Source organism: Vombatus ursinus, unplaced genomic scaffold (genome assembly GCF_900497805.2).
Source record: "Vombatus ursinus unplaced genomic scaffold, bare-nosed wombat genome assembly UNPS02012082.1, whole genome shotgun sequence".
NCBI lineage: Eukaryota > Metazoa > Chordata > Mammalia > Diprotodontia > Vombatidae > Vombatus > Vombatus ursinus.
In genome coordinates, this window is record NW_020951860.1 from 3,727,703 (window position 1) to 3,754,648 (window position 26,946).

General features: G+C 38.2%; 1 protein-coding gene across 1 annotated transcript; it reads right to left on the reverse strand.

The window, feature by feature from the left end:
* Positions 1-250: 250 nt before the first annotated feature.
* ATP6V1E1 (ATPase H+ transporting V1 subunit E1) lies at positions 251-26,946 on the reverse strand. Its single transcript, XM_027857283.1, has 9 exons — positions 26,820-26,946; positions 23,778-23,843; positions 19,880-19,989; positions 19,594-19,660; positions 8,904-8,993; positions 8,199-8,267; positions 7,335-7,429; positions 5,894-5,981; positions 251-1,419 (listed from the first exon to the last, which is right to left on the reverse strand). The coding sequence occupies exons 1-9, from the start codon at positions 26,850-26,852 to the stop codon at positions 1,357-1,359; spliced, it is 681 nt and encodes a 226-aa protein (XP_027713084.1). The 5' UTR covers positions 26,853-26,946; the 3' UTR covers positions 251-1,356.

A 26,946-nucleotide genomic window follows, 5' to 3' on the forward strand; every position in this document is an offset into this window, starting at 1 on the left:
ACCATTTTCTAGGAAAAAGTCAGTTCAGCTATATGCATGACAATCCTTAAAGCAGTCACTGAGATCAAGTCTCGGCACTCTTGATAATTAATATTAAGAGGTTAAAAAAAATACTTAAGATCTCATTCTATGAAAAGCTTGAGAGAACTAAACAAAACTAGAGTGAATACTGGCTGTTTTTTTTTAAAGCCAACAATCTCTGTATCTTATCTGAACAAAATAAACATTAAAACAAGCAATGAACAAAGAATTGTTACCAGTTTCTTTTTATCATTAATTACTTTTTATCAATGAATGAGCACTGTATTGGGTTTTCAGTTCTTCTGCTATCAATAAGATAGATCTTGGAGAAGTCATTTAGCCTTGCTTTAGTCATAATTGTTCAGAATTCCCTAAGTACACTATAAGAAAAAAATGAGCTTACAAATGTTTTCATTTCCCAAGAAGAAAGGAACACAAAAGCCAAGTCTTTCCCACACATCCCAAGACTACTGTAGCAGGAGAAAGATTGTAGAGGATGGTGGTAACATGCTCGTGACTGCAAATCCACCATAACTCACAATTTTAGCCTAAATGAATAAAAGTATTTTCCTATCAAATGTCTTAGAATTCTAAATAGGATGTACCACATTACTATAGCATATGAGATCAGACAGTAATCACAGATCTGGTACAGACTTTAAAAAAAATAAAGGTTAACAGGAAATGTAGTAATTTGTGAAGTAAATGCTCCAAAGTAGGTAGGCTATTCTTTCTTAAATAACACCCTCAACTCACCTAACTCTCAAATCTGTGAATGTCCTGAATAAGAGATTATTATAGTTTGATCCACATATTTTTTATTTTAATAAATAAAGCATATTCATAGCTTGGGTTTTTGAATCACAGATACAACTGAGGAAAGCCTCTAAGCCCAAATAGTTAACAGGGGTAATACTATTAATGCTGGAGTGAATGCATGCTCCTTATGTGTATTAAAGTAACCTATAGAAATACAATACAAAGAGGCTATAAGATACCTCACATACACAGCTCCCTCCAACCTAAGGCAGATCACAGAAGGATTCTCAGTGAAAACCATGCAACTGATATGTAATCCCCTTGTCCCCAGAATGTAGAGATCAGAATTTAGTCACGTCTAGACGAACTAGGTTACTTGTTGACAATTTAAGTCCATAAATTCTCTCCCAAAGTTAACATTTAGGCTAATGGTATTCTATACAAAGGCTACTCCACTTAAGAACATAAGACAATGTCAGAGCATCAGAAAGGAGGAACATTGATAGTTGTTTCTTCAGTTTTAGACACATAACTCATCAATACAGCAGATGGAATGGATCCCACCTCATCAGAGGCTTAGTCCAAAAATTTCCTGTTGGCATTAGCACCAAACAAGGCCCCACGGACTTCTGGCATCATCTGTGAAGAGAAAGAACAGGGTTTTTCCCCCCTTTAATTTCCCCCTTCAGTTCCTGTCCATTAACCCATACAGCATTCAGTAACTACTTTTTTTTTTCAGTGCCTGCCATATGCCAGATGGGCAGCTAGTTGGTGCAGTGGATACAGTGTCCAGACTCATCTTTGTGAGTTCAAATCTGGCCTCAGATACTTACTAGCTGTGTGAACTTGGGCAAGTCACTTAACCCTGTTTGCCTCAGTTTCCTCATCTGTAAAATTCCAGTATCTTTGCCAAGAAAACCCTAAATGGGTTTTCAAAGAGTTGGACACAACTGAAACAACTGAACAACAAGCCAGGCACACACTGAGGATATAAAGACAAAAATGAAACAGTCCTTGCCCTTAAGGGCTTTCACATTATACTTAGAGGAAAATATATTAACATATAAATAAATACAAAGTAATTTTAGGTAGAAATGGGACAGCTAGGTGGCACTGTGGATAAAGCAATGAGTTTAGAATTAGACTCATCTCTGAGTTCAAATCTGACCTCAGATACTCACTAGCTGTGTGACCCTGGGCAAGTCACTTAATTCTGTTTGCCTCAGTTTCCTTATCTACAAAATCAGCTGGAGAAGGAATATTTATGTTAATTTTGGGTGACTGAGAGCACTACGAACTTGGGGTGGAGGCGAGGGTGCTGCTCAGGAAAATCAGGAAAAGCTTCTTTTAGAAAGTGGCACTTTAGCTGGGCTTTGAAGGAAAATTCTAAGGAGATGAGTGAATGCATTCCAGCCATGGGGATGGATGAAAGTATGCATAAAAGGAAGTTATGTAATATCTAATGTAATGTAATGTAATGTAAGTTATGTAATATCTAATAAGCTTAGGTTAGAGGCATACTCTGAAGGGCTTTAAATGCTGGAGAGTTTGCATTTTATCCTACAAGTAATGGTGAACCACTGGAAATTTCGACAAGAGTGATATGGTAAAACTTGTTTTAGGAATATCATTTTGGCAGCTGTGAGAAATAGACTGGAGAAGGTAGAGAATAGAGACAGAGAAGCCAATTAGGAAGCTATTATAATAGTTCAGGCAAGAGATGGTAAGAGCTTGAATTGAGTAGAGGAAAAAGGAATAGGAAAGCAGAATTTGCAAGCTACCCTAAATAAAACCAAAACCTATCCATCTCAACCAAGCTGTTGGTCCTATAAGGAGCTGGTGAGGTGTAACAAGTGGTAAACATAAAAATCTGCCCTTGATTGACAAGTATGCAAAGATTTGAATAAAATAAAGATCTCTTGCATGCAAAACCTGGTGAATTAGAACTCTATTTTGTTTGGGGCAAATGAGATATTGCTAACTGAAAACAAAGGGAAAAAAGTTGCTCAGTTCTTGGTTTCTGTTTTTTTTTCTACTAAGGAGAATGGAAATGACAAAAAACAAAAAACAAAAACAAAAACAAAAAAAAGACCAACAGGTAGTTGCCTCAAGCTACAGGAGGAGAGAGCTGCCCTAAATGAATCCAAGCCACCTGGCTCATAAGTTATACCACTGTGTGTGTATATATATTGTGAGTGTACACGTACACACACGTCCTAAAGAGAAGGTACTACAAATTGAAAAGGGACAAATATCCTAGTTTTCAAAAGCAGGAAGAGAACAGTATGCCAAATATATGCCAGTGAGCTTGATTTTGTTTGGCAAACATTTAGAAAAACAGGCAGTGATTACAAGAGCCAGCCTGGGTTTCTTGTGGGCCACCTAGAAGGAACAGGCTATCCCAGCCTACCCTTAGAATTCATGTCTCAGCCCAGTGAAAACAAGGCCTCGTTCCATGGCCCTTTTGTGGTAACAGAGGGAGGATGAGAAAAGATTGCGGGATTCTTTGGCCATCCTAAGCCAGTCATCCTTATACCAAGAATAATACCACCCTCTGGTTAGTGTAATTCCCAAAATGAGCAGAAATACTTATAAGGCTCATGGTCAAATCAAACTTTACAAGTTGCCCTTGCCATATTGAGATCATACTGAAAATGAACTGTTCCTAAGCCAGAAAGTTACTCCCCCCTGCTTCTCCCCCCAAAAAAGATATTCAAAAAGAAACTGAAGAAACAAAAACTTCTTGCCAGTAGAGGCTTCTTCAAAAACAAGTCATGACAAACTAACCTCATTTCCTTTTTCGAAAGGATTACAAAACTAGATGTGAGGAATGCTGTGGATATAGTTTACTTATAAAACATTTGATAAAGTATCTCAACCTATTCTTTGGGAGAAGATGGAAAGATATGGTTCAGATAATTTAACTGGATGAATTTTGGAACTGATTGGATTGCCAGACTAAATGGTTCAATGTAAACATTATCGGCCTTCTCCAGGGGAGTACCTAACGGATTTGTTCTCGGTACTGATGGAGGAAGCATGTACAGATAGTTGTTCTGAAAAGATCTTGGGGTTACATGGACTGCAAGCTCAATATGAATCAGGAGTGTGATGTGGCAGGCAAAAAAGCTTATGAGATTCTTGTGTTGCAGTGAGGGGCATAACTTCAAGGAATAAGGAGGTGACAGTCTGAACAGGGGAAATGAGTGGCAAAGAGGCACATTTACTTGATGTTAGGGAAAACTTCCTAACAATCAGAGCTATATAAAATTGGAATAGTGATGGGTTGGGTCCGTCTTCAATCAGAGGCTGGACGATCATTTGTCAAATAGTGAGGCTGGACTATTTTTTTTAATTTTTAATTTTTTTAAGAAGTTTTTTCCAGCTCCCAAATTGTTATTCTCAAAGACAGTCACTCCATTCCCCCAAACTATTATTTAATAGATCTTCCACACATCATAATTCAGCTAAGTGTATTACGTACCCATTAGCACTAAAAAGACTTCATTAGCAAAATTTGGACTATTCTCCTACCAAGAAATTTTCCTACTGTAGGCCCAGGTCACCTTACAAATGCTTACAAGTGCAAGAAGGTTTAATGTGCAGGATAATAGAATGATAAAGCATGTCCAACATTGTTAATGCTTCCATTAACTCATTTGAGAAACCTTTAGAGAAGCATTTTAGTTGTCAAAGGATTAGACTCCCATCTTTTTTTGTTTTTTTTTTAGCGTGTTGTTGTTTTTTTTTCTTATGTGAGGCAATTTGGGTTAAGTGACTTGCCCAGAGTCACACAGCTAGTGAGTATTATGTGTCTGAGGCCAGATCTGCACTCAGGTCCTCCTGACTCCAGGGCCAGTGCTCTATCTACTGCACCACCTAACTGCCCCTAGACTCATCTTTCTTGCTTTTGCTTTCTTGCCCTTCTTACCACACCCCTAAACTACCACAGACTCCTAATAAACCTTTCTGTCTCTATCTTCTACCCCTCCACCCCAACTCATCCTTCATACCAGACTCATCTTCCTAAACACCCGGAAGACAGAACAGTCTCATTTTTATCTTTGAATTCCCAGGTTTAGTTGGTTGGCTGGTTGTTCTTTTTTCTGCTCTTTGTTCTCAAAGAGGACTATGTTAGAGTCAAGTTACAATGGGTCTGCCTGTGGCTGATCAGACCAATAGGAGCTCTAAATGCTCTAACACGGGTCAGGCACAAATAGTCCATGTGAATATTTGTGGTGGATTCTCTATATTTATGCATCTCGTGTTTTTTTCTGAGCTACTTCAATTCTGCTTCGCTCTGAGAGCACAGCACCTTCTCTGATGAGGGCACACCATGCTGGGCAGTCCTCTGCCAGTCTCCCATGTCACACAATTAATTCCAAAGTTCTCAAAAGTGCTTTTTAGCATGATGTTTTCAGACGTGTTGCCCAGGTTTAGCAGGTGCTTAGCAAATACCTGTAAGGTCATCCTGAGCTACTCCCTAATGCAGTACTCTAGCACAGTGAGGAAGACAAGTATTTGACTGGAGAGCAACTTGCATTCCTGGATGAGGAACAGGCCTCTGCCACTACTGCAAACTGCAAAGTGTCCAGGAGCACAGACATATTCCCAGCTGGTTTTGTGGTAATCATTCAAGCCTGAATACTATTGATTTTTGGGAAACAGATACTTCCCAAACAACTCCTCTCACTCCCAAGCGCGCTGCTCAAAACTCCCTAATAGAATGATTGCAGCAGCCACTCTTAAAGGAATATTTATTTCCTTTCATTCCTACAAGAGGGGGACTTTGATTAGTATTTGCTACACAAAGCAAAATACAATAGAGCTCAAGAGTTCTTACTTTGACCTCAAATCCTCTTTTATGTGAGAAATATCACCTCAGTACATGTGACCCAGTGCCTGATAATTATTCTCTTCAAGATCACTGGCTAGATACAGCTCCAGAGACCCTTCTATACTGACCTATTCTAGAAACAAAGTGACAAAACCCCAAATATCAGTGTTCCTCGTTTCCAGACATGCCGAGGACATTTGTTCTCTATACCCCTCCCCACCAAAGCTTGAATTTGGTAAATAGGAAAAGTGAATATCAATGACTACTTCTGCTTACCTGTTGGGCTATAAGATCCAATCTACTTTCGAGGGTATTAGAAACTTTTATTTTACGATCCCCATTATAAACTTCAACACCTCCCGCTCTGGAAAAAAGATAGTAATAATTTTCAGATTCAAGACGTACAAAAAATATTCTTGACAAGATAGTATTTGGGCATAAAATACCAGCACTTTAAGAGAACCCTGCTCTTCTAAGCAATAAATAATAATATAATAGTAAGTTAGTGCAAAAAAAGCACACAATGGGTATAAAATTACAGTACAAGTAGGATTTCGCTTGATAATGTAACACCTGATTCAGTGAAAATAGTGTTGTCCATTGCCAAGCAAGCAGAACAGGAAGGGCCCTAGGGGCTGGACTGCAGTGGAACAATGAGTCCTGACTTCAAACCCACTTCCTCCCCCAACATTCCACTTTGATCACTCCCAAGCCCTCAGGACCGTAGCACCTCCCTACATAGGCTGGAGATCAAATATTGTTATAAAGAAACCCAAGGGCAAAAATTCTTTTGGTGCACAAAAATTCTTTAATATCAAATATAAGCTGGGACTTGGAAATTTTTGTTTTACAAGCCTTTATTTTGTAATAATTAGGTTTTAATGGAATTTAATCTGAATATTATCTTGAAAATGTTTTAATCTATTGTCTTATAATTGTCTTTTAGTTATTTATTTCATCTGCATTTGGTCACCCTGATTAGATTGAATTCCCTGAGAATGAAAGATATATCCTTTATTTTTTACTGCTATGTACAATGGAGGGCTCTCAACTGTAATCGCAGAGACAGTTCTAACAAAGAATGTGGAATGAGTTTAAGTCCCCAAGACCTGCTTTATAGCAGTGGGGATCACAATGCTGACTACACCTCAAGACTGTCCTTGCCATATCAGCATCCCATACTACAAAGGCGGTGAAGGCAATGAATCAGGCTCCATTGTCTTTATCCAGGCACATCTTGTGGTCCAGTCCAACTGCTTGCTGGCAGAAAGGGCCACCACAGTGATCTGATTTTCTTTTATGATATACTGCTCAAGGGTAGAGATTGTGTTATTTATTTCTCTTTTTTATTCCTTCTAGCACCTAGTGCACACAGTATTAGCATTTAGTATACAGTAGCTACTTGATTTCTACTTCTGCTTGGAGCTCTGTTTAAGGCACATTTGACACACACTTCTCTGCTGGATAACATCCACAGTTTATTCCCTAGGAAGCTGACTTTTGGGACATCTTTCAAGTAATGAACACAGGAGAGGAATATAAAAAAGCATACAAAGAAAAGTCACAGCATTGTTAGTTGTAAGCTCACTGTCCAATTCTCCCATGGGGTTTTAAGTGTCTTGGAGAAATGATACCATAATAAATGTTAAGCAAAAGGATTCATCTTTAGTCCTTAATCTAGGAAGTTAGATATTAAAGCAATAATAATGCTCCTTACATTTCCTCTGGCAGATAGGCCTCCTGATCAACTTGGACCTCAACATCTTTTGTGGTTGCAATCTTGTACATAGGGATTGCTTTTTGCACTGCAGCCTAGAAAACAAAAGACAATATTGAATACTGATAAAGGTTTTGGCAGCAACTTTGGAGTATACACAAATAAGAAAACATGTGAATGTTCACGGTGATTGTAAAGTGATGAATAAATGCTACTGTTTTTACACATCAAAAGCTCAAAGTGTAAGAAGCACAGTGAGAAACACCTCCACTCAAGCAACCTCTCCATTTTCTTTAAGAATTAAGTGAACACTGTGTACTAGGTTGGAGATGTCAGAGATTTTACCATTCTACTTTTGAATCTGAAATTTCAGTTATTAATTATAGAATAAAGATATAAACTGTTGCGATATTTTTATTGATTTTATGTTAACTTACATGTATTGCTTATTTTTGTAAGTAATCTACTTTCTGTGAAAAAGATACTAAACAGTAGGAGATCAATATGCAGTTAGATTTTTAGGACCACTCCATTGTAGGGCACCAATAAACCTTTATATTTTTAACTGTTTGTTTTGCATGAGCGAGCCCTCCTACATACTGATTTTTCGAATTTCATATTTTTCTGTAACAGACTGACTCAATCCCACTGCTAAATTAAACCCATCTTAGAGGAGCAGTCATTCGTAATAATTGAATGCTCCAGAAAAATGAATATATAGTTTTTTCCCCAGAGATGATAGTAAATACAAATACTTTCTACATGCCATGTTTCAACTCCCCTGATTAAGGGCAGCCAGAAGTCCGAACAATTCCCTCTTAAAGAATGGAAGTGTTCTTCTCTTATAAGCATCATATTGTTTACCTTGACCAGAGGGAGATCCTCTTTCTTGCAACGGACAATCATGCGTGGCTCCAGCAATTGGTATAAACCCTGTGCAAGATAAGAATAGACAGAACTGGCAGAAAATACAAAATAAAATCTTAAGACAGCAAAAGCAGGAGAAGAAAGTTTTTCTGGCACTTATTTCATATAGCTTAGGAAAAAAGATAAATGAAAGTTTCCAAGAGATAACAGTATTTACATAAACAATAAAAGTGAAGTTAAAATTTTATTTGGTAACATAAAAATGCAGATAAGAGAGTCAGGTTAAAACAAAACCCAGTTTTTGTTTTTTACTGGCTAGAGGCAATGAAAGAATAAGTCTTACTGTAATTAAGATACCTTAATATAATTAAGATAATTACATGATATAGTGTCAGACAATGAATAAGCACATAGATTCTTTGGTCAAATTGTCAAAAGGCCACATTTATAGTAAGGCCTTAGGATAAATTTGTAGAAAAATGCCCATGAGGTCCATTATTAGGCTAGATAGCACAGATTTCCATACTAGATAAGGAAGAGAAAAAAAATCAATTAAAGGAAAGCTTTATTAAAAGAAAGCTGATGGAAATGAGATTATTTCATGATTAATAAGTTCTAATACTAAAGGAGGTAATACTTAGTAGGAAATGTTTACTAGAAAGGGTGGGGCCTCTGGCCATATTATATAGTAGACAAAATTACCTGAAGGACCAGACCATCCAAAAGCACCTGATATCTGGTGGTGTCTTTTACTACCTTGGAGAGTCTCTGCTTCGCTTCAGTTAATAAGTCCTGAAGAGAAAGAATAAAGGAAAGGGGAAAGTCATTTTCAAATCCACATGCTTGAAGATGAGGCAGCTGGGTGGCACAGTGCATAGAGTGCTGGCCCTGGAGTCAGGAGGGCTTGAGGTCAAGTCGAGCCTCAAACACTTTGTAACTGTGTGCGCTTGGGCCAGTCACTTAACTCTGTTTATCGGTTTCCTCATCTGTAAAATGAGCTGGAGAAGGAAATGGAAAATCCCAAATGGAGTTATGGAGAGCTGGACATGTCTGAAACGACTCAATAACAATCCTCTTTTAAAGAATAGTTTATTTTCAGTTTTTAGTAAGTATTTTTAAAAATTTCTTCCTCCTGCTACTGCCCAATTTCATAAATTGTTCTTACTTCAACTTTTTTCACTTTTAATCAGTTCAAAAAGGTCTTCTCAGTTTTCATTAAAATTATTCATTTTATCATTTATGACAGCACAACAACAATCCATTATATTCATACATCATGATTTGTTTAGTTATTCTCCAAATAGGAAGTCCTCTTTGTTTTCAATTTTTGGCTACCACAAAATTAGTTGCTATCAAAATTTTTGTCTCTTTCTTTCATAGGCTCAGTAGGGTTATACCTGGGTGAAAGGGTATATATATACAGTTTGTTAACTTTCTGGGGCATAGCTCCAAATTGGCTGCACCAATTCACAGCTCCACCAACAGTGTACCCTTTTTTCCCGTAGCCCTAACAACATTTGTCATTTTCCTCTTTTGTCATCTCTGCCACTGTCATAGGCAGGTATGAGGTGGATTCTTAAAAGTTGCTTTAATTTGGATTCCTATAATTATTAGTGACAGTATTTTTTCATGATTATTGAAAGCTTGGATTTCTTTCTTCGAAAACCCTGTTCATTTTATCACGGTCTTCCTCTATCTAAAAAATCTGAAAGGCAAAGTCTTCCTTATTCCTCTAATTTGTTCCTGTATCCATTTTAGAGCTTATCTTGGTATAATTTCATATATACATATGTGAGGGACTGTCTGATGTTGGCAGCTACCAGGTTGGGCGCTGTGGCAAGAGTAGGGTAAGATCTGGGTATTTTGGAAGTCGAGGCAGGGGCTGTGGTAGGCAGAGTCGTGGTGAACTGGGATGGGCTGGATACGGAGAAGCCCTGAGGCAGTAGGCAGTGCTATGTGAGATAAGCTGGGTGCAAGGAAGTAGCAGGAGCTTGAGCTCCTGAGGCAAGGGGCGGTGCCACGTGGGAGTGGGACGGCAGAGGACTGAGTTCCCTTTGCTTAGTCCCCTCCCTTTATGCAACGTCATCCCCAGACGCCTCTTGTGACCTTCCTGACTTCCTGGGTCCCTTTGTGCAGCACTGACCCTAGACCCCTCCTCCCAGTGTCTGAGTCTGACTTCCTAGGTCACGTACTCTGTCTATGCACTAATCCCAGATGCCTCCTCCCTGTATCCGGTCCTAGCCTCCTACGTCACTCCCTCCCCCTTGGTGTGCTAAACTCAGACAGCCCCTTCCGGTATCTGACCCTACAATCATTGGCTAGTAAGCGGGCTGGGGAGGAGGGGCTAGGTAGGTATTTTGGAACGAGCGTGGTCAGAACACGCGCTCTCTCTCCTGGCTCCTGTTCTGTTGCTCTGGCCTTGCTGCTTGGGCTTGCTGTGATGGCTTGCTGTGATGGCCTCTGAATAAAGCTCTGGTGTTGGCACCTCCCGATGGCTCGTCTCTGTGTGTTTATCCGGCTGAGGACCGAAGACTTGGAAGTGAGTATGACTCTGGTAGCCTGCTCCTTATAGGAGGAGAAGGTACGGCGTGCGGCCGGCAGAAGGTCGGCGCAGCCAGTACAGTGTCCAACTCCTCATGACTCCATTTGGGGATTTCTTGGCAAAGATATGGGAGTGGTTAGCTATTTCCATCTCTACTTCATTTTACAGATGAGGAAACTGAGGCAGACAATGTTAAGTGACTTGCCTAGGCTCATACAACTAGTAAGTAAGTGTCTGGGGCTGAATTTTAACTCAGGGAAATGAGTCTTCTTGATTTCAGGCCCAGTGCTCTTCTCCACTGTGCCACCTAGCTATCCCATGAAGACTTCATGAAAATATAGAAAAACAGAAATACTAAAGCCTTCATTTCTTTTTTATTTGTTTGTTTTTGATTTTTGCTAGGCAGTGGGGTTAAGTGATTTGCCCACTAGGGTCACACACCTAGTAAGTGTCAAGTGTCTGAGGCTGGATTTGAACTCAGGTCTTCTGACTCCAGGGCTGGTGCTGTATTCACTGCGCTACCTATAGCTGCCCCAAGTCTTTATTTCTTTAGGCAATTAAATTAGATTGAATAAAAAGTCCTTAAAGAACTAAAAAGAAATTGGAGACTAAATATACAAAGAACTGATGGGATCAAAGAAAAAAGTATAGAAAATTTCATCAAATAATATGACAATGAGAGAACACATTAGATTGATGCAGCTAAAGCAGTTTTTAGAAGAAAATGTATATCTAAAGTATTTTTATCAACAAAAGGGAAAAAAATGAATTGGGTACGAAATTTAAAAAACTTAAAAACATCAAAAAATCCTCAACTAAGTAACAAAGTAGAAAAATCTGAAAGTTAAAGAGTTTAATAAAGCAAAAAGCAAAAAGTCCATTGAATTGATAAATCTAGAATCTGTTGGGGTTTTTTTTGGTGGGAGGAGACTAGTAAAATAGATAAGCAGCTATCCAACCTGATAATAAAAAAAAGCCAAATTTTTCATGTCAAGAAGAGCACTTAGAACGATTCAAGAGGAAATAATCAGAAATGATTTTTGCCCTACTGTCAAAGCTGGTGGGGAGAAAATGGATGAATACTAACAAAAATATAAAATATTCAACAAAAGAAATATACTATTTAACCCAAAAGAAATTGAATAAGCCATAAATGAACTACCAAAGAAGAAAATCAGGAATAGATGGATTTATAAGTGAGTATCAAACATTCAAAGAACAATTGATTCCAATATTATGTAAGCTGTTTTACAGTAATAAGAAAATAAGGCATATTTCTAGTCCCTTTCTTTGATGTAAATATTAAATATGGTCTTGATACCAAAGGCAGGGAGAGACAAAACATAGAAAAGAAAATACAGACCAGTATTCCCAAAGAACATTTGATGCAGAAATTTTCAGATAAAATATTAGCTAGTAAGCTGTGACAGCATATTAAAAAGATTATTCACTATGGTCAGGTTTGGTTTACACCAAGACTGCTCTGCCCAGTTGGTTCAATATAAGAAAGAATATAACAAATAATTTTTTAAAAAAACATATGATTATACCAATAGATAGTGAAAAAGGTTTTGACAAAATTCACCGTTGATTTTCAGAACTCATAGGAATAAAAAGGCTTTTTCTTACTATAGTAAATAATATTTACCTAAAACTAAGAACAAATATTTTATATAATAAGAGTAAAATTAGAGGACTTTCCAGTAAGGAATCCAGTAAGTATCACCACTACTAGTTAACGTAGTGCTAGATAGGAATGCTAGCCATAACAACAAAACAAGAAAAATAAATGGAATAAGCATAGTCAAAGAAGAAAATTGAGATGATATACTTAAAACAACTCTAGAATCAACTAAAAATTAATTGAAATAATTTTTAGCCAAGTTGTAAGATACAAGATAAATCCACATAAAATATCAGCATTCCTATATATAACCAATAAAACCCAGCAGAAATGGCTAGAAGAAGATCCATTTAAAATAATAACCTATAAAATGTTTGGGAATGTATCTACCAAGATTAATTCAGGTATTATATAAATTTAACTATAAAACACTCATTGCAGAATTAAATACAGACCTATATAATTGGGGATATCATAATTCTTCATATGTAGGTCTAGCCAATATAATAAAAATAAGAATGCTACCTAAATTCACAGAAGAATATTTCATAGAGCTAGAAAAAAAAATAAAATTCATATGGAAGAAGAAAAGACCAAGAATCTCACAGTTAATAGTGAAAAGCTGTGGGAAGGAAGTTATAAAAAATACCAGATGTCTACAAAGCAGTAATTATTAAAATGATTTAGTACTATTTCAAAAAAGAGGGAGGTGATTAGTGGAAGAATTTAGGTTTACAACAAACAGAATCAAACAAATACAATAGCATAGTGTTTGATAAACCTGCAATTAAGACTGCTTTTGCTGTCTTAAGATTTTATTTTGTATGTATGTATGTGAGGGACTGTCTGATGTTGGCAGCTACCAGGTTGGGCGCTGTGGCAAGAGTAGGGTAAGATCTGGGTATTTTGGAAGTCGAGGCAGGGGCTGTGGTAGGCAGAGTCGTGGTGAACTGGGATGGGCTGGATACGGAGAAGCCCTGAGGCAGTGGGCAGTGCTATGTGAGATAAGCTGGGTGCAAGGAAGTAGCCAGAGCTTGAGCTCCTGAGGCAAGGGGCGGTGCCACGTGGGAGTGGGACGGCAGAGGACTGAGTTCCCTTTGCTTAGAAGGGGAAATACGAACCACTGGGTAGAAGTCGGAGGTACTCCTGATGCAGCCCCGAGGGCGCATTCTGAGGGGGTTGGGCTTCCATCTGGTAAGCTTGTTGAGGGGCCCTCGAGGGGCCCCTTTCCCCGTTTCCCGACTTTGGCTTACGGCATTCCTTAGCATAATGGCCGGATTTGTTACAATTGTAACAAATTACCTTAGGGCAGGCTCCACTAGGTTTCTGGAGGCTTTTCCGCATTGATAACACAATTTAGTCTGTTTTGTTTTCAGCACCTCTGATAGCCCTTTCGAAAAAGCCGCAGCGAGGGCGTCCATTTGAAAGGCACTGGATCCCACATGTTCACATCTCTTTATCATTTCCTCTAGGCCAGCATCATTATCTAATGTAAGCATGGCCTTCTGGCAATTTGCACTGGCATTGTCCCGTGCTAGCCTCTGTATAATGAGGCTTGCGGCTTCTCCCCTGCCCACGGATCTCTCAATAGCCACCTGTAGGCGGGCCACGAAATCCGGGAAGGGTTCATCAGGACCTTGTTTAATCATGGAGGGTCTTTGTTTCCCCGAAACCTGAATCCTACCAAAAGCCCGTAGGGCACATTGGGAGACAGCTGCATATACTGTCACCTCATATCGCATCTGATCTTCATTTTTCTCATATTTCCCTGCCCCCACTATCTTATGAAAGTCATCTAGGGGAGTGCGACTCTGCATATCTCTAACAAAGCTCTTTGCGATATCTGCAAACAAAGTCATCCATTGCAGGGTTTCTCCTGGCTTAAGGCATACCTTGGCAATGGTTTTCCAGTCATTCGGGGTCAGTACCTGACTATCGGCCAGAAGGGCCATCAATTCCCTGACATAGGGGATTCAATTCCATAAGTACTAACTGCCTCCTTTAATTCCTTAAACTTCTTCCATTCTAAAGGGGCCCAGGTCCTCCCTCTGTCGGATTCAAACACCGGGCAGGCATCTAGCCATGCCTTGGCGTCCATATCTCCTTCTGCCACTGCCTTCTGGAGCATTTGTCCTAGCCTGGTTGGGGGGTCCCCCATGGCCCCATAAGAGGGAGCCGGAGGAGCGGATGAGCCGTTCTCCTCAAAAGGGAAGTCTGGGGGAGGGGGCCACCCCTCCGCGTAGCTTTCCTTGCTACGGTTTCTTGCTCTCTCTCGGCTCCTGCCCTCCCGCTCCCGCCCCCCTGCCCGGCCTTGCTTTCTTTTCTCTTGCTTATTTTCCCATTCGCTGTTTCCAGTGTCCTCTGTCTCACTCCCTGAGTCTGTCTCACTCCTTGATTCTTCCTCACTACTGATTTCTGCTTCTTTCACTCTTTTATACACTTCTTTCCCTTGCACCTCCCGATCCGGGACCTTAACAAACAATTGTCCCATCTTTCTTCCTTCGCCCTATCGGCTAAGGGTCTCGCCTCTCTTCCCGTGACCAGACCAGCTGATCCACGGGGCCTCTGGCCTATTTCCTCCGCCCCACGTTGGGCGCCACTTGTACTGGCCGAGCCGACCTTCTGCCGGCCGCATGCCGTACCTTCTCCTCCTATAAGGAGCAGGCTACCAGAGTCATACTCACTTCCGAGTCTTTGGTCCTCAGCCGGATAAACACACAGAGATGAGCCATCGGGAGGCGCCAACACCAGAGCTTTATTCAGAGGCCATCACAGCAAGCCATCACAGCAAGCCCAAGCAGCAAGGCCAGAGCAACAGAACAGGAGCCAGGAGAGAGAGCGCGTGTTCTGACCACGCTCGTTCCAAAATACCTACCTAGCCCCTCCTCCCCAGCCCGCTTACTAGCCAATGATTGTAGGGTCAGATACCGGAAGGGGCTGTCTGAGTTTAGCACACCAAGGGGGAGGGAGTGACGTAGGAGGCTAGGACCGGATACAGGGTGGAGGCATCTGGGATTAGTGCATAGACAGAGTACGTGACCTAGGAAGTCAGACTCAGACACTGGGAGGAGGGGTCTAGGGTCAGTGCTGCACAAAGGGACCCAGGAAGTCAGGAAGGTCACAAGAGGCGTCTGGGGATGACGTTGCATAAAGGGAGGGGACTAAGCAAAGGGAACTCAGTCCTCTGCCGTCCCACTCCCACGTGGCACCGCCCCTTGCCTCAGGAGCTCAAGCTCCTGCTACTTCCTTGCACCCAGCTTATCTCACATAGCACTGCCCACTGCCTCAGGGCTTCTCCGTATCCAGCCCATCCCAGTTCACCACGACTCTGCCTACCACAGCCCCTGCCTCGACTTCCAAAATACCCAGATCTTACCCTACTCTTGTCACAGCGCCCAACCTGGTAGCTGCCAACATCAGACAGTCCCTCACAGGACACAATTGAACAACAAAACCATCCTGAAAGTCACTCAGTTTTGTAACCTCAGAAACCTAAATTCTTCCTTCTTCCTCATTCTCCATAATCAATCAGTTGCCATATGACTGTGTTACCACTCCTCTGAACAAGAATCTTTTGTGGATCCCTAACTGCCTCTAAGATAAAAATACAGATTCCTCAGTTTGGCATTTAAAGCCCTCCTTAATTAGGCTACAGTGAATATTCCCATATTTGTTTCATATGACTCTTCTCACATTCCCACCAAACTGCCTACTTGCTGTTAACCAGATTTAACATCTTACCTTGTCACTGTCATGCCTTTACACAAACTATCATTAATGCTTAGAATGTACTGTCTTCTTCTCCCTTACTTCAAAGAATCCCTAGCTTCTTGTCACGTCATACAGTAATGTTCTCTTCTCAAATTTTCTTGTATTTATCTGTTTACTTGTTTGTAAGCTGCATAAGAGATATTTTTTCATTTTTATCTGTGTGTTTCCAGCAACTAGGACAGTGCCTTGCACAGAGCAATTTAATAAATGCTTGTTGAACTGAATTAAAAATACAATGTCCCACAGCAGTTTATTCCACTTTGGGAGAGCTCTGATCATACATAAGACTTCCTTGTAAAGCAAAATTTTATCTCTTCAATTTCTACCCATTGCTCTTAGCAAGGAGAATAAGTATAACCACTCTTCCAAATGACAGTGCTTCATAAAGCTCTCTCTCCTGCCTTATCTCCCCTCCCCCAAAGGCTTCTCTTCCTCAGGTCACCCTTCCCTTCCTCCCATCCCCCACTTCTATTAAAATCCTCACAAGGCATGGAATCAAGATTTTCATCTTCTCTAGATTATCTCCAGCACATCAATTTACTTCCTAACACATGTCAACCAGAACTGAACACAATAGGCCAGATGTTCAAGACAAAGTACAATAAGACTACTACTTCCCTAATCTGTGGACATTATCCTTTTTCTTTTTTTAATTAAGAACTTAATGACAGACACAAACATTTCCATATACAGAGAACAGGAACAGAGAACAGGTTTATATATAAAACAATGAGTTTCTATTATCTACATCTTGCTCTTTTTTAAAGTATATTTTTCCAAGACAATTCCTAAGGACTCATGATGGAAAATACAAACCACATTCAGAGAAAGAACTGATGAAGCCTGAAAACAGATTGAAACATACTATTTTTACCTGCTTTATTTTTGGTTACTTTTTCCTTTTGGTTTGTTTCTTCTTTCACAACACAACGAATACGTTTTACATGACTGCACATATATAAAAATAATTTAAAACTCTTACCTTTTTAAGGAGGGGAGGGAGGAAGAAAATTTGAAACTCAAAAAATTTTTAAAATAATAGAAATTGTCTTTACATGTAATTGGAAAAAATAAAATACTATAAGAAAAAAAGACAGGTACTATTTCGGCATACAAAACAAAAAAAAGTATATATTTTTAAAAAAAGCATATTTTAAATTTAAGACAATAGTACCAACATTGTCCAGACTGTCTTGAGTTCCATTCTGACCTTCCTTCTACTTTCTTCCATGTATTTAAGGCTTCACTGATATTTCTTTTTTTTTGCATTATCATAATTACTACCTATTCCCCTGACTCACAAATCTTTTCTCCCTTCAAAATAAAAGCCCTCCCCTGAAGGACAGTCAAGCAAAACAAATTCACAAACTGACTACATCTGAGAGTATATGGTTTTGCATCTATGGTCCATTATCTCCTTGTCAAGAAATAAGGAACATGTTTCATCCTTTAGAATACAGGCTGGCAACTGAACTGATCCAAATTCTTACATCTTTCTTTAGTTGTTTTTCTTTATGTTATGTTATACATTGTTCTTGAGGTTATGTTCATTTCATTCTTCATCAGTTAATCACCATCCTTTTTGCCATTTCTTACCACACAATAGTAATATTCCACTACATTCATATACAAAACTTGCTGAGTCATCCCCCAATTGACAGGGTACTCACTTTATTGCCAATTCTCTGCTCCCTCCTCATTTCTTCCTCCTGGTTTCCTTCAAGAACCAGCTAAAATCCCACCTTCTAAAAGAAACCTTTCCCAATTCCCCCTCAATGCTCACATCTTCCCTGTGTTATCTCCAGTTTATCATATCTTATTTGCAAGTTGTTTTTTGTATTTTGTTTCCACTATTAGACAGCAAGTTATTGGAGAGCAGGAACTGTCTTTTGTCTTTCTTTATATTTTTATCAATTAGCATGGTGCCTGATACATAGTAAGCACTTATGACAAAAGATGGGAATGACTAATGTTGGAGAGATTGTAGGAAAATAGGCACACTGGTGCACTGTTGGTGGAATACACACATACATACACAACACACACAACACTCTCCCTTTTCTTCTTTGAGGTAGGTGACAAGTAGTGGTATTGCTGGGTTAAAGGGTACGCACAATTTAATGACTTGAGGCATATTCCAATTTCTATATTTCATTAATAACTGGGAACATTTTTACATATGGTTGATACCTTGCTTCTCTTCTTTTTAGAGCTGCTTGTTCATAATCAATTGAATCTACTGAGAAAAGGTTCTTGATTTTTATGTACATATAACATATACATATATATGCATATATATGTGTGTATACACACACACTCTACCATCTAAAACAATTAAGTTATTAAAGGATATGTTATGAAAAGTATTTCTAGAATAAACTAGATCTTTTTCAGCATTTTCCACTTCTAAGAAGATTGTGTTCAATAAATAGAACAAAGAAATAAACTAGATGTTTCAAATTATAAAAACTAGTATTTGATCATAACTATATGAATGTGGTAAAACACTTGGCACTAATACTAAACAAAACAAAACATAAAAAATGTTATGGCATTTATATCATAAACTTCTTTGATACTTTATAGTATAGATTTGTGATTACTCCTTCCAATGCTGCAAAGTACAAACCATTCATGCCTTTTCATCTTGTAATACTCTTGTCCATTTCCTCCCAAAGTACTAGGTCTTCCTCAACATCTCTTGACGACGCATGGGTACCAATGAAGTATGCACGCTATCCATGTTATTCTCCACTCTTGCTGTATGACTGATCATTTCTGCTAGTGCCTTTCTTTGTTATCTTTTGACACATCTTTTGCACAATTCTTCATTTGTAATAAATTCACAAACCTCTAACACTTTGATTTTTGTAAATGGCACCTGCAATAAAGTTACACCTTTTGTGATACTGGAGAATACTGTAACTAACTACATTAACTATAACCAAAAAGGATTACTATTCTTGAAAGTAGTTAATGAACTAGGTGAGTCAATCAATCTAATTTGATAAAGGAATTCTCTTCTAGGGGGAAAGTACCATTATTCACAGAAGGCTAAAAATTGTTTAAGACATAAATTATCAGCTGGTTGGAGCTATGAACATTTTGTATTTCTGTTCCATTAGACAAACTAAATTAATCATAAATTTCTTCCCATCCTCTGAGCTCAGCAGCAGAAAGGATGAATTATCCAATTTAATAACTGGTCAGCAAGCCAGTGATAAAGGATTCTAATTTAAGAGCTGTTCTCTATAATTTGAATAGCAATTATAGAAATTCTTTTGCTAAGTTACTTATATTTGACCTAAACATATTTGACATTCTATCTGTTTAAAAATCAAATCATCAACTATTTAATGGAATAAACCGGGTCAATTCAATCCCTATCAAAGCAAAGTACCTTTAAAAAAAAAATTACCTTTAAAAAAAAAATTACCATGGGGCTAGATACTCACTGTAATAAGGTCGTCTCTGGCTCTGAGGACTTTCAATCTTGCCTGATTCATCAAGTTGGACATCTGACTGGAAGTTGCATGGAAATATAAGAGTCAGTACAGAGTGCTTTTAACAGCAGCAGAAGCTGCTATACATTCTGGACAAAGAGTAAATGCTTTTCTCACTATTAAAGACCACCCTACGCTTTACTGGAGCTAAGATTTACCTATGTTTTGCCCAATGATTTCAGTGAGTGCCATTACTCAAGTTCTTTACTCAATAGACCAGGAAGTAGAAGCTACTTACATTTTCTTTTGCTGCTCAATTTGTTTCTCCTTCTTCTCATAATACTCCATTATCTTCAGTCTCTGCGTTTGCACAAGACGACCTTTCTCAATGTTGAACTCTTCTTCTGCCTATATGGAACCAATTTACATTCAGATAAGAGGCACTAATCACTGACAAAAAAAGTTCCAACACAGCAGCAAACTTGTTGTCCAAACTCCTGAGTAATGTGTGTTTTGTCATAACTACGTCATTCCATGTGGAAAACTTGAAATTTACTCTGCTAATCTCATTAGAATCTGCTTTTTTAGTTTTAATATCTGAAAAAAATTCTCAAATACATACAGGAAAGACAGTGTAAGGCAGGAAGAAACATTGAACTTAAGTGAGACTGGGGTTCAGATTCTGCTTCTAACACTTTACTAATTAACTTCTGAACTTTAGTTTCTACATCTGTAAAATGGAGACAATAATATTTATAAGCATTTACCTTATAAAATTATGAGGATCAAATGAAAAATGTATGTCCATTGCTTTGCAAACCTTAAGATACATAAATATCAGTTATTATTAAGGACAAAGATAACTGACCCCGAGAAACTAAAAATATTTGATCAAGAATCTGCATGCAAATTAGGCTGCAAAACATTCTTTCCAGAGAAGAGATGAATTTTCTTTCAAGAAAAGTAAAATGGGGCAGCTAGATGGCACAGTGGATAGAGCACTGGCCCTAGATTCAGGAGGACTTGAGTTATCCAGCCTCAGACACATAACACTTACTAGCTGTGCGGTCCTGGGCAAATCACTTAACCCCATTGTCTAGCCAAAAAAAAAAAAAAAAAAAAGTAAAATGTTAAAAGTTCGAATTCAAATTTACTTTTCTCATATAAGGCCATAAAATTCTGATTTTTCCTCCTATTCTGTCTACCAGAAGTCTATGATTAACAACTGAAATTGAAGATTTGAAAAAATGAGCTAAAATTTATAATTAAAATGGCTTAGTATTTAAAAATAGCAATGGAGTCTTCACATTCTGAAACAATCAAACAAAAAAACAACAGCTTATCTCCTTTCCCATCATGGTAGATGAAGATGTTGCAGATGATCCTGAGATTTCTATATCTGAAGAACATCAGATAGATAATGGTCCAAGAAGAAATGAACATTGTAATCAGTAAAATATAAAAGGGCGTAGCACGTGTGATCATCAAAACACCATCACACAACAAAAAAAATCTTTTCCTAAAATTGTAAAATTGAGTTAGTCATATGTGTCAAAGTTTTAGAGTGATTTTCTTTTTCTCGTGTCTATAAAACCCAACATGGCCAATTTTAAGGCTGCATCTGTATGTTGGGACAGTGATATAGATGATGTAGTCAATGGTTGGCCTTGGAGTTGGGAAGATATAGATTTATGTCCTGCCTCTGACACATACTATCTGTGATACTTAAGCTCAGTGTGCCAGAAAACATTCTAAGACTAATTACAGAAATTATAGGTGGAATTCACAGCAGGAATTCCCTGAGCACAAAAAAATATTGGGAAGTCAACTTTAAATAATTAAAGCCAAGGCCAATGCACCAAAATGTACCTTTGATCCTATTCCCTCATCTTCTCTAGCCAACTACCTCCACCATCATCTCTATTTCTTCATTTACTATTCTCCTCTTTAGTCTCTTCCAATATACCTACTATCTCCCCCCTCTTCAAAACACCTTTGCTAGATGTGATCATACCCACCAGCTAACCATTTCTCTTTCCTGCTCTTCTCAACTACAGTCCTTGAAAAAGCAACCTATCTGTGCCTCTACTGTCTCTTTTCAAACTCTCTTTTAAACTCTGGCTTCTGACTTCGACTGAAACTGTGCTCTCCAAAGTTACCACTGATCTCTTAAACTGACACATATAATGACCTCTTCTTAATTCCCATACTTCTCTGCCAATATTTGACACTACAAACCACCTTCAACTCCTAGATACTTTCTGTGGCCCAAGGTTTTGACACTACTCCCTACTTTCTTTTTTGTCTGATCATTCCTTTTCTTTTCCTCAATATCACCCAGAATGCTCACTAAAGGTTAGTGTCTCAATAGTAAAATCGGGATAATAATGGCAGCTACCTCACATGGTTATTGTGAAAATCAAATGAGATAAACTTGTAAGGAATTTAGTAAGTGGCTAGCAGACAGTATGTTTAAATAAGACTCAGTCCCCTCTTTTCTTTCAGTGTTTTCTCACTAGATAATCTTATCACTTCCCATTGTTTCATCCTAAAACACACAATTACCAGATCTATTTATCCAGCCCAATTTTTCTCCATGGCTCCAATCTTGCATCACCAACATCCAGTATGACATTTCAAACTGGATATCTCATATGTATGTCAAATTCAAAAATGTCCAAAAGTGAGATTTCCTCCCCAAAATCCTCCAGTGGTTTGAAGTTCCCAATTATTGTTAGGTATCATCCTCAACTCTTCACTTGTACTCACCCCACAATCCACTGCCAAATCTTTCTACCTTCATAACTAACATCTCTTGAACATGTGTCATTCTCTCCACTCACACTCTAGCGCAGGCTCTCAACAGCTCTCACCTCAGCTATAATAGTCTTCTAATTAAATTCCCTTCCTCAAGTTTTCTCCCTCTCCAATCCATCTTCCACCTAGATACTAAAGTGATTTTTCTGAAGTGTAGATCTAAAGATGTCACTCTCCCCCACCAAATAAATTCCAGTTGCTTTCTCCTACTTTCAGGATCAAATATAAAGCCCTTTGTTTGGCATTGAAAGCTCTTTATAACCTAGCCCCTTTCTACTTTTCCAATCTTCATATATTCTATTCCTGTCTGCAAACTCTCCTATCTAGCTATACTGGCTTACTTGATGTTTCTCATCATGTGATTCTTAGAATCCATGGTTTCCTTTTAGGTTTAGCTCAAGGGTCACCTACTCCAGGAAGACTTTCCTGGTCACCCCAGCTGCTAGTGACATTCCCTCTTAGCATCCATCTACTATACATTTATATTCTGATTAATTTATGTTGAAGGCAGAATCTTTTTTTTTTGCTTTTTCTTTGTAACCTCAGCTTGGCTTAGCACTTGGTATTTTGTAAGCACTTAATAAATGCTTGTTGGTTGATTAAAGCAAGGGTTCTTAACCTTTTTTGTATGTCATGGACTCCCTTGGCAAGCTGGTGAAACCTATGGACTCTTTCTCAGAATGTTTTTTTGGGGGTTTGTTTTGTTTTTTAATGAGACCTTATCATGGCAATTTAATTTCAGATGTTTCTTGTTTATAGAAGGAAAAAAAAAAGCTGTCTTTTATGTTACTAATCATACAATATTTATCAGGTGGCTCATTTTCATCATTTTATTTGTATACTTTCCACATGGAACCTTTATGCATTATTCATGTTTATAATATTGTTTGACCTGGAAAAAATAATTTCAGTAAGTTTCATAGGATTACCAAGTAAACCAATTATATTGAAATAGAAACAAAATATTCATACTGCAAGCATGGCTGTTCGTTTCTGGTTTTCAGAAGTGAAAAATCTACATTTATCTAATTTCCATTAGAGGAATCCTAAGGTATTTCTCATAGCCTAAATTAATTTTCGAGGAAAAAAAAGATAGTGCTTACAAAACTGACTGTTTTCTGTATACAAAGACCACATTTTTCCTGGCCCTATAGGCTATGATCTATTCAAAGGCATTAAATGTCTAAATTCCAAGTTTCCATAGGAAAATTACTCCTCTCTGATGGCCTTATCAGAGCATCTGCAACTGAGAATTTCTAGTAAGGTGATTTCTGAACTTCACTGACACTTAACAGCATAAATGCTTATTTCCCCTAAATCAACTAGTTGTATAAAGAATAAAAACGTACTTATACTGCACTAAAAAGCATTAATTTTACCTTTGCGTCTATTTCTTCAGCCTTCTCATTTGCTTCCTGTTCAATGAAAGCCATCATGTGTTTGATCTATAAGAAGAAAAAATCAGATTTTCTTTTGGCTCTAGAAATACTTTAAAGTACAGCAACTTTCCTTTCACATCCAAATCTGAAACACTTTAAATAACTCTTTACAGTCTTGGGTGAGACTCTAGGCCAACCCATTTAATCAAATTTATTGATAACAATTGGGCCTAAAACCAGTAACTGGTAAATTAAAAATTAAAAAAGAAATTACCTACTATTTTTTTTTTCCTAGATCATTATGTCCTATGACATAAATACTTTGTAGAAGTACAAGGTAGCCAGGGAACCCTTGTGGATTTAACTCTGGAAATAGTGTCACACTACTTATTTCTTAAGGCATGTTCTACAAAGAATACATTATGAATATATTTTGACCATCTGAATATAATACCATTCCTGCATATTGAAGTAAACCAGGAATACTACCCAAGGGATCCTAAGTCTTAGTAAACAGATATCTTTAAAAGTAGGTTTTTCATATATCTAAAAAATCTATAAAGATCTATGTATGAAATTTTGTACCTTAAACATGAACAAAAGACTTTAAGTTCCAAGTCTTAGAATTTTCAGGATTACAATATCATTACTCTTAAGTTTATTATACTTGTGGAAAAATACTGTGACTGTAAGAGGGACCTCTTCAAAGGACCTTGAGGATATGATTGGTATTATGCAATTTGAAGCAACTTGTTCAGCCTGCTTGTTCCTGAGGCTTTAAACTGCCTTAACTAAAACAGCAAAAAAAAAGAAAAAAAAAAAAGTAGGTATTTATAAATGCTACAGAAACCTTGTTTAACATAATATTGTCCCCTGGCTCAAACCTGCATTATCTGCCTTCATTATCTGAGGGACTCTGCAACTGGTTCTGACTAGATCAGTGCAGATCTCTTAAGAGTCCAGGGGACTGTCAAGAGGACAATGTGTTCTATCTCAGAGATTTGTTGGAAAGAAAGTTTAGCCAAAGGGATGAATACATTCTAGCCTCAAAGCAGAAAATTCTGGCCTTCTGAAAGATAACAAACCTCTTCTCTCTACACAAACATAAATTCACTGTAGAATAAACCTAGACAACAGATATTTTCCTAAGCAAAAAGAGGCTGCCTAAACAAAATATGCAAAATAGAATTTGTTATATTTTAACAACAAAGTATTTTAGTATAATAGCAATCTTTTAAAAAATTACTCAAAAAAGCATTACACAATTAGAATATAAATTTAACACCCAATAAATCATAAATGTTGGCTGAATTATAAATGAATAATTTATTATAAGATCAAATGAAATAACATTTATGAAGTATTTAGCACTTAGCCTGGCACACAGTAGGCACTATATATATGCTTATTCCCTTCCCCTTTTCCCCCCAAGTAATTAAGTTTATAGACAACTAACTAGATTCTTTGTATCCAAATACCTTTACATTTCAACACCTGTCATTTGGCAGAAACAAATAGGAAAATTAATTGATTCTTTGGATAATTCTGGGAGTAAATCTACTTTAACTAGAGAGACTTCTGGGGATCTGGGGGAAGAGGGGAGAACAGCCTTCGAGTCTTAGGTTTAATTAATTAAAGATTCAAAGATTTTTGGCTCCCTTCAGTAATGAAGAAAACACATTCCCCTTGTTACCTTTACTCTATATACCCCCTTCATTTTCATTTTCAATTTTTCAATTCATTTTCAATGCAAACCAATACAAGATTTCCTGTAAGTTTTTCTCAACTAAATTTTAATTAGAAATCAGCAGCAGTTAAAGCTAAAAAAGATTGCTCTCCCTCTTACTTAATGGAGTAACAATCAAGATAGTAAAGAATATATAGTGTTATTTCCAAGCCTGAGAGAAAAAAATTCCATATTCCAGTGTGATTTTAGCCGTTCCTCATCCAGCAGATTCACCAATCTGTGAATATTAGTCAGATAATCCTCCAACTACCTCAAAATATGGCAACTCAGGGGCTTAGCTCTAAATTTGTTTCTACCATTACCTGCTAATATGATCTTAGTTTCTTTGTCTGTAAAAACTCCTTTGGCAAGAGTACTTAACTGAAAGGATACTGGTTTCTCACTGCTATGAACTCAAATGGAAATTACTTATAGGTCTATCCTTTTTTTCAAAAGAAATCACCAAATGATACAAACATTTAAAAAGGCAAGGCAAATATTCTTAAGTGTTGTTTTTGAACCCACAAGGTAGGTTTTAATAGAATCAGAGAATGTTATGAATAGAAGGGACCTTGGAAGTCATTCTTAATCTTTTTTCGTGCCATAGCTCCCCTTTGGCAGCCTAGTGAAGCTTACTGACCGACCTTTCTCAGAATGTTTTTAAATTCATAAAATAAAACACGTAGGATTACAAAGGAAACCAATTTCATTAAAGTTAAGACTCTTCTATCTAAACCAATCTTCACATCGTACTGAAAACCAAATAGTCCTAGAAGGAAAGTGTCTTGCCCAAGATCACGGGGCAGAGAGAAAAACAGAACCCAGGTCTCCTGACTCCCAGTCTAGCGCTCTTCCCACAATACTTCCTTTTTTCTTGCAAATTAAGTGTAACCACGGCGGAACACTTTAGGATTGCTCTACCGGGAAACCCGATAAATTTCACAGAATCACATTTAAAGCCCCAGCAAAGCTAAAAAATCCAATCGGAGATGAAAAGGGCGAATTTCTAATCCCTGAGGAGAACACCCCTTCCCCTCCCTCTACCCCTACTAAGCAAAAGGGGCCTTGCGTTCGCCGAGAGAAGGGTCATCCTCGGTCCCAGAAACTCAGATCCCGGGCAGGATAGGGGCTAAGAGGTCACGGGAGGTGGGAGAATTACTGCAGTCAGTGACCTCCCCCACATCAGGCGACCCCAAGGACCCAGGGAGAAAGGCCACGGAGGCTATGCAGATCCCCTCGTCCTCGCGTTCGCAGAACCACTTATTCAACCCAACACCCGGAAAGCTGAAGCTGGATCGAGAATGTGGGCTACGTACCTGCTTTTGGACGTCGGCGTCGCTAAGAGCCATGGTGACAGCAGCTGCTCCTACACGGAGCTGTCAGCCTCGGTGCACAGCAGAAGATAAAACAACCGTGGAGGCGGGGCGCTCCGGTTTTTCTTCA

Bases quoted from the DNA above. Each gene is read 5' to 3' on its own strand.
- ATP6V1E1 (XM_027857283.1), bottom strand. From the start codon at position 26,852: ATGGCTCTTAGCGACGCCGACGTCCAAAAGCAG. The intron at 19,990-23,777 runs GTAAAATTAATG...GGTTCCATATAG, and splicing joins CTGAAGAAATAGACGCAAAG to GCAGAAGAAGAGTTCAACAT. The intron at 8,268-8,903 runs GTAATTTTGTCT...TATCTTGCACAG, and splicing joins TGGATGGTCTGGTCCTTCAG to GGTTTATACCAATTGCTGGA.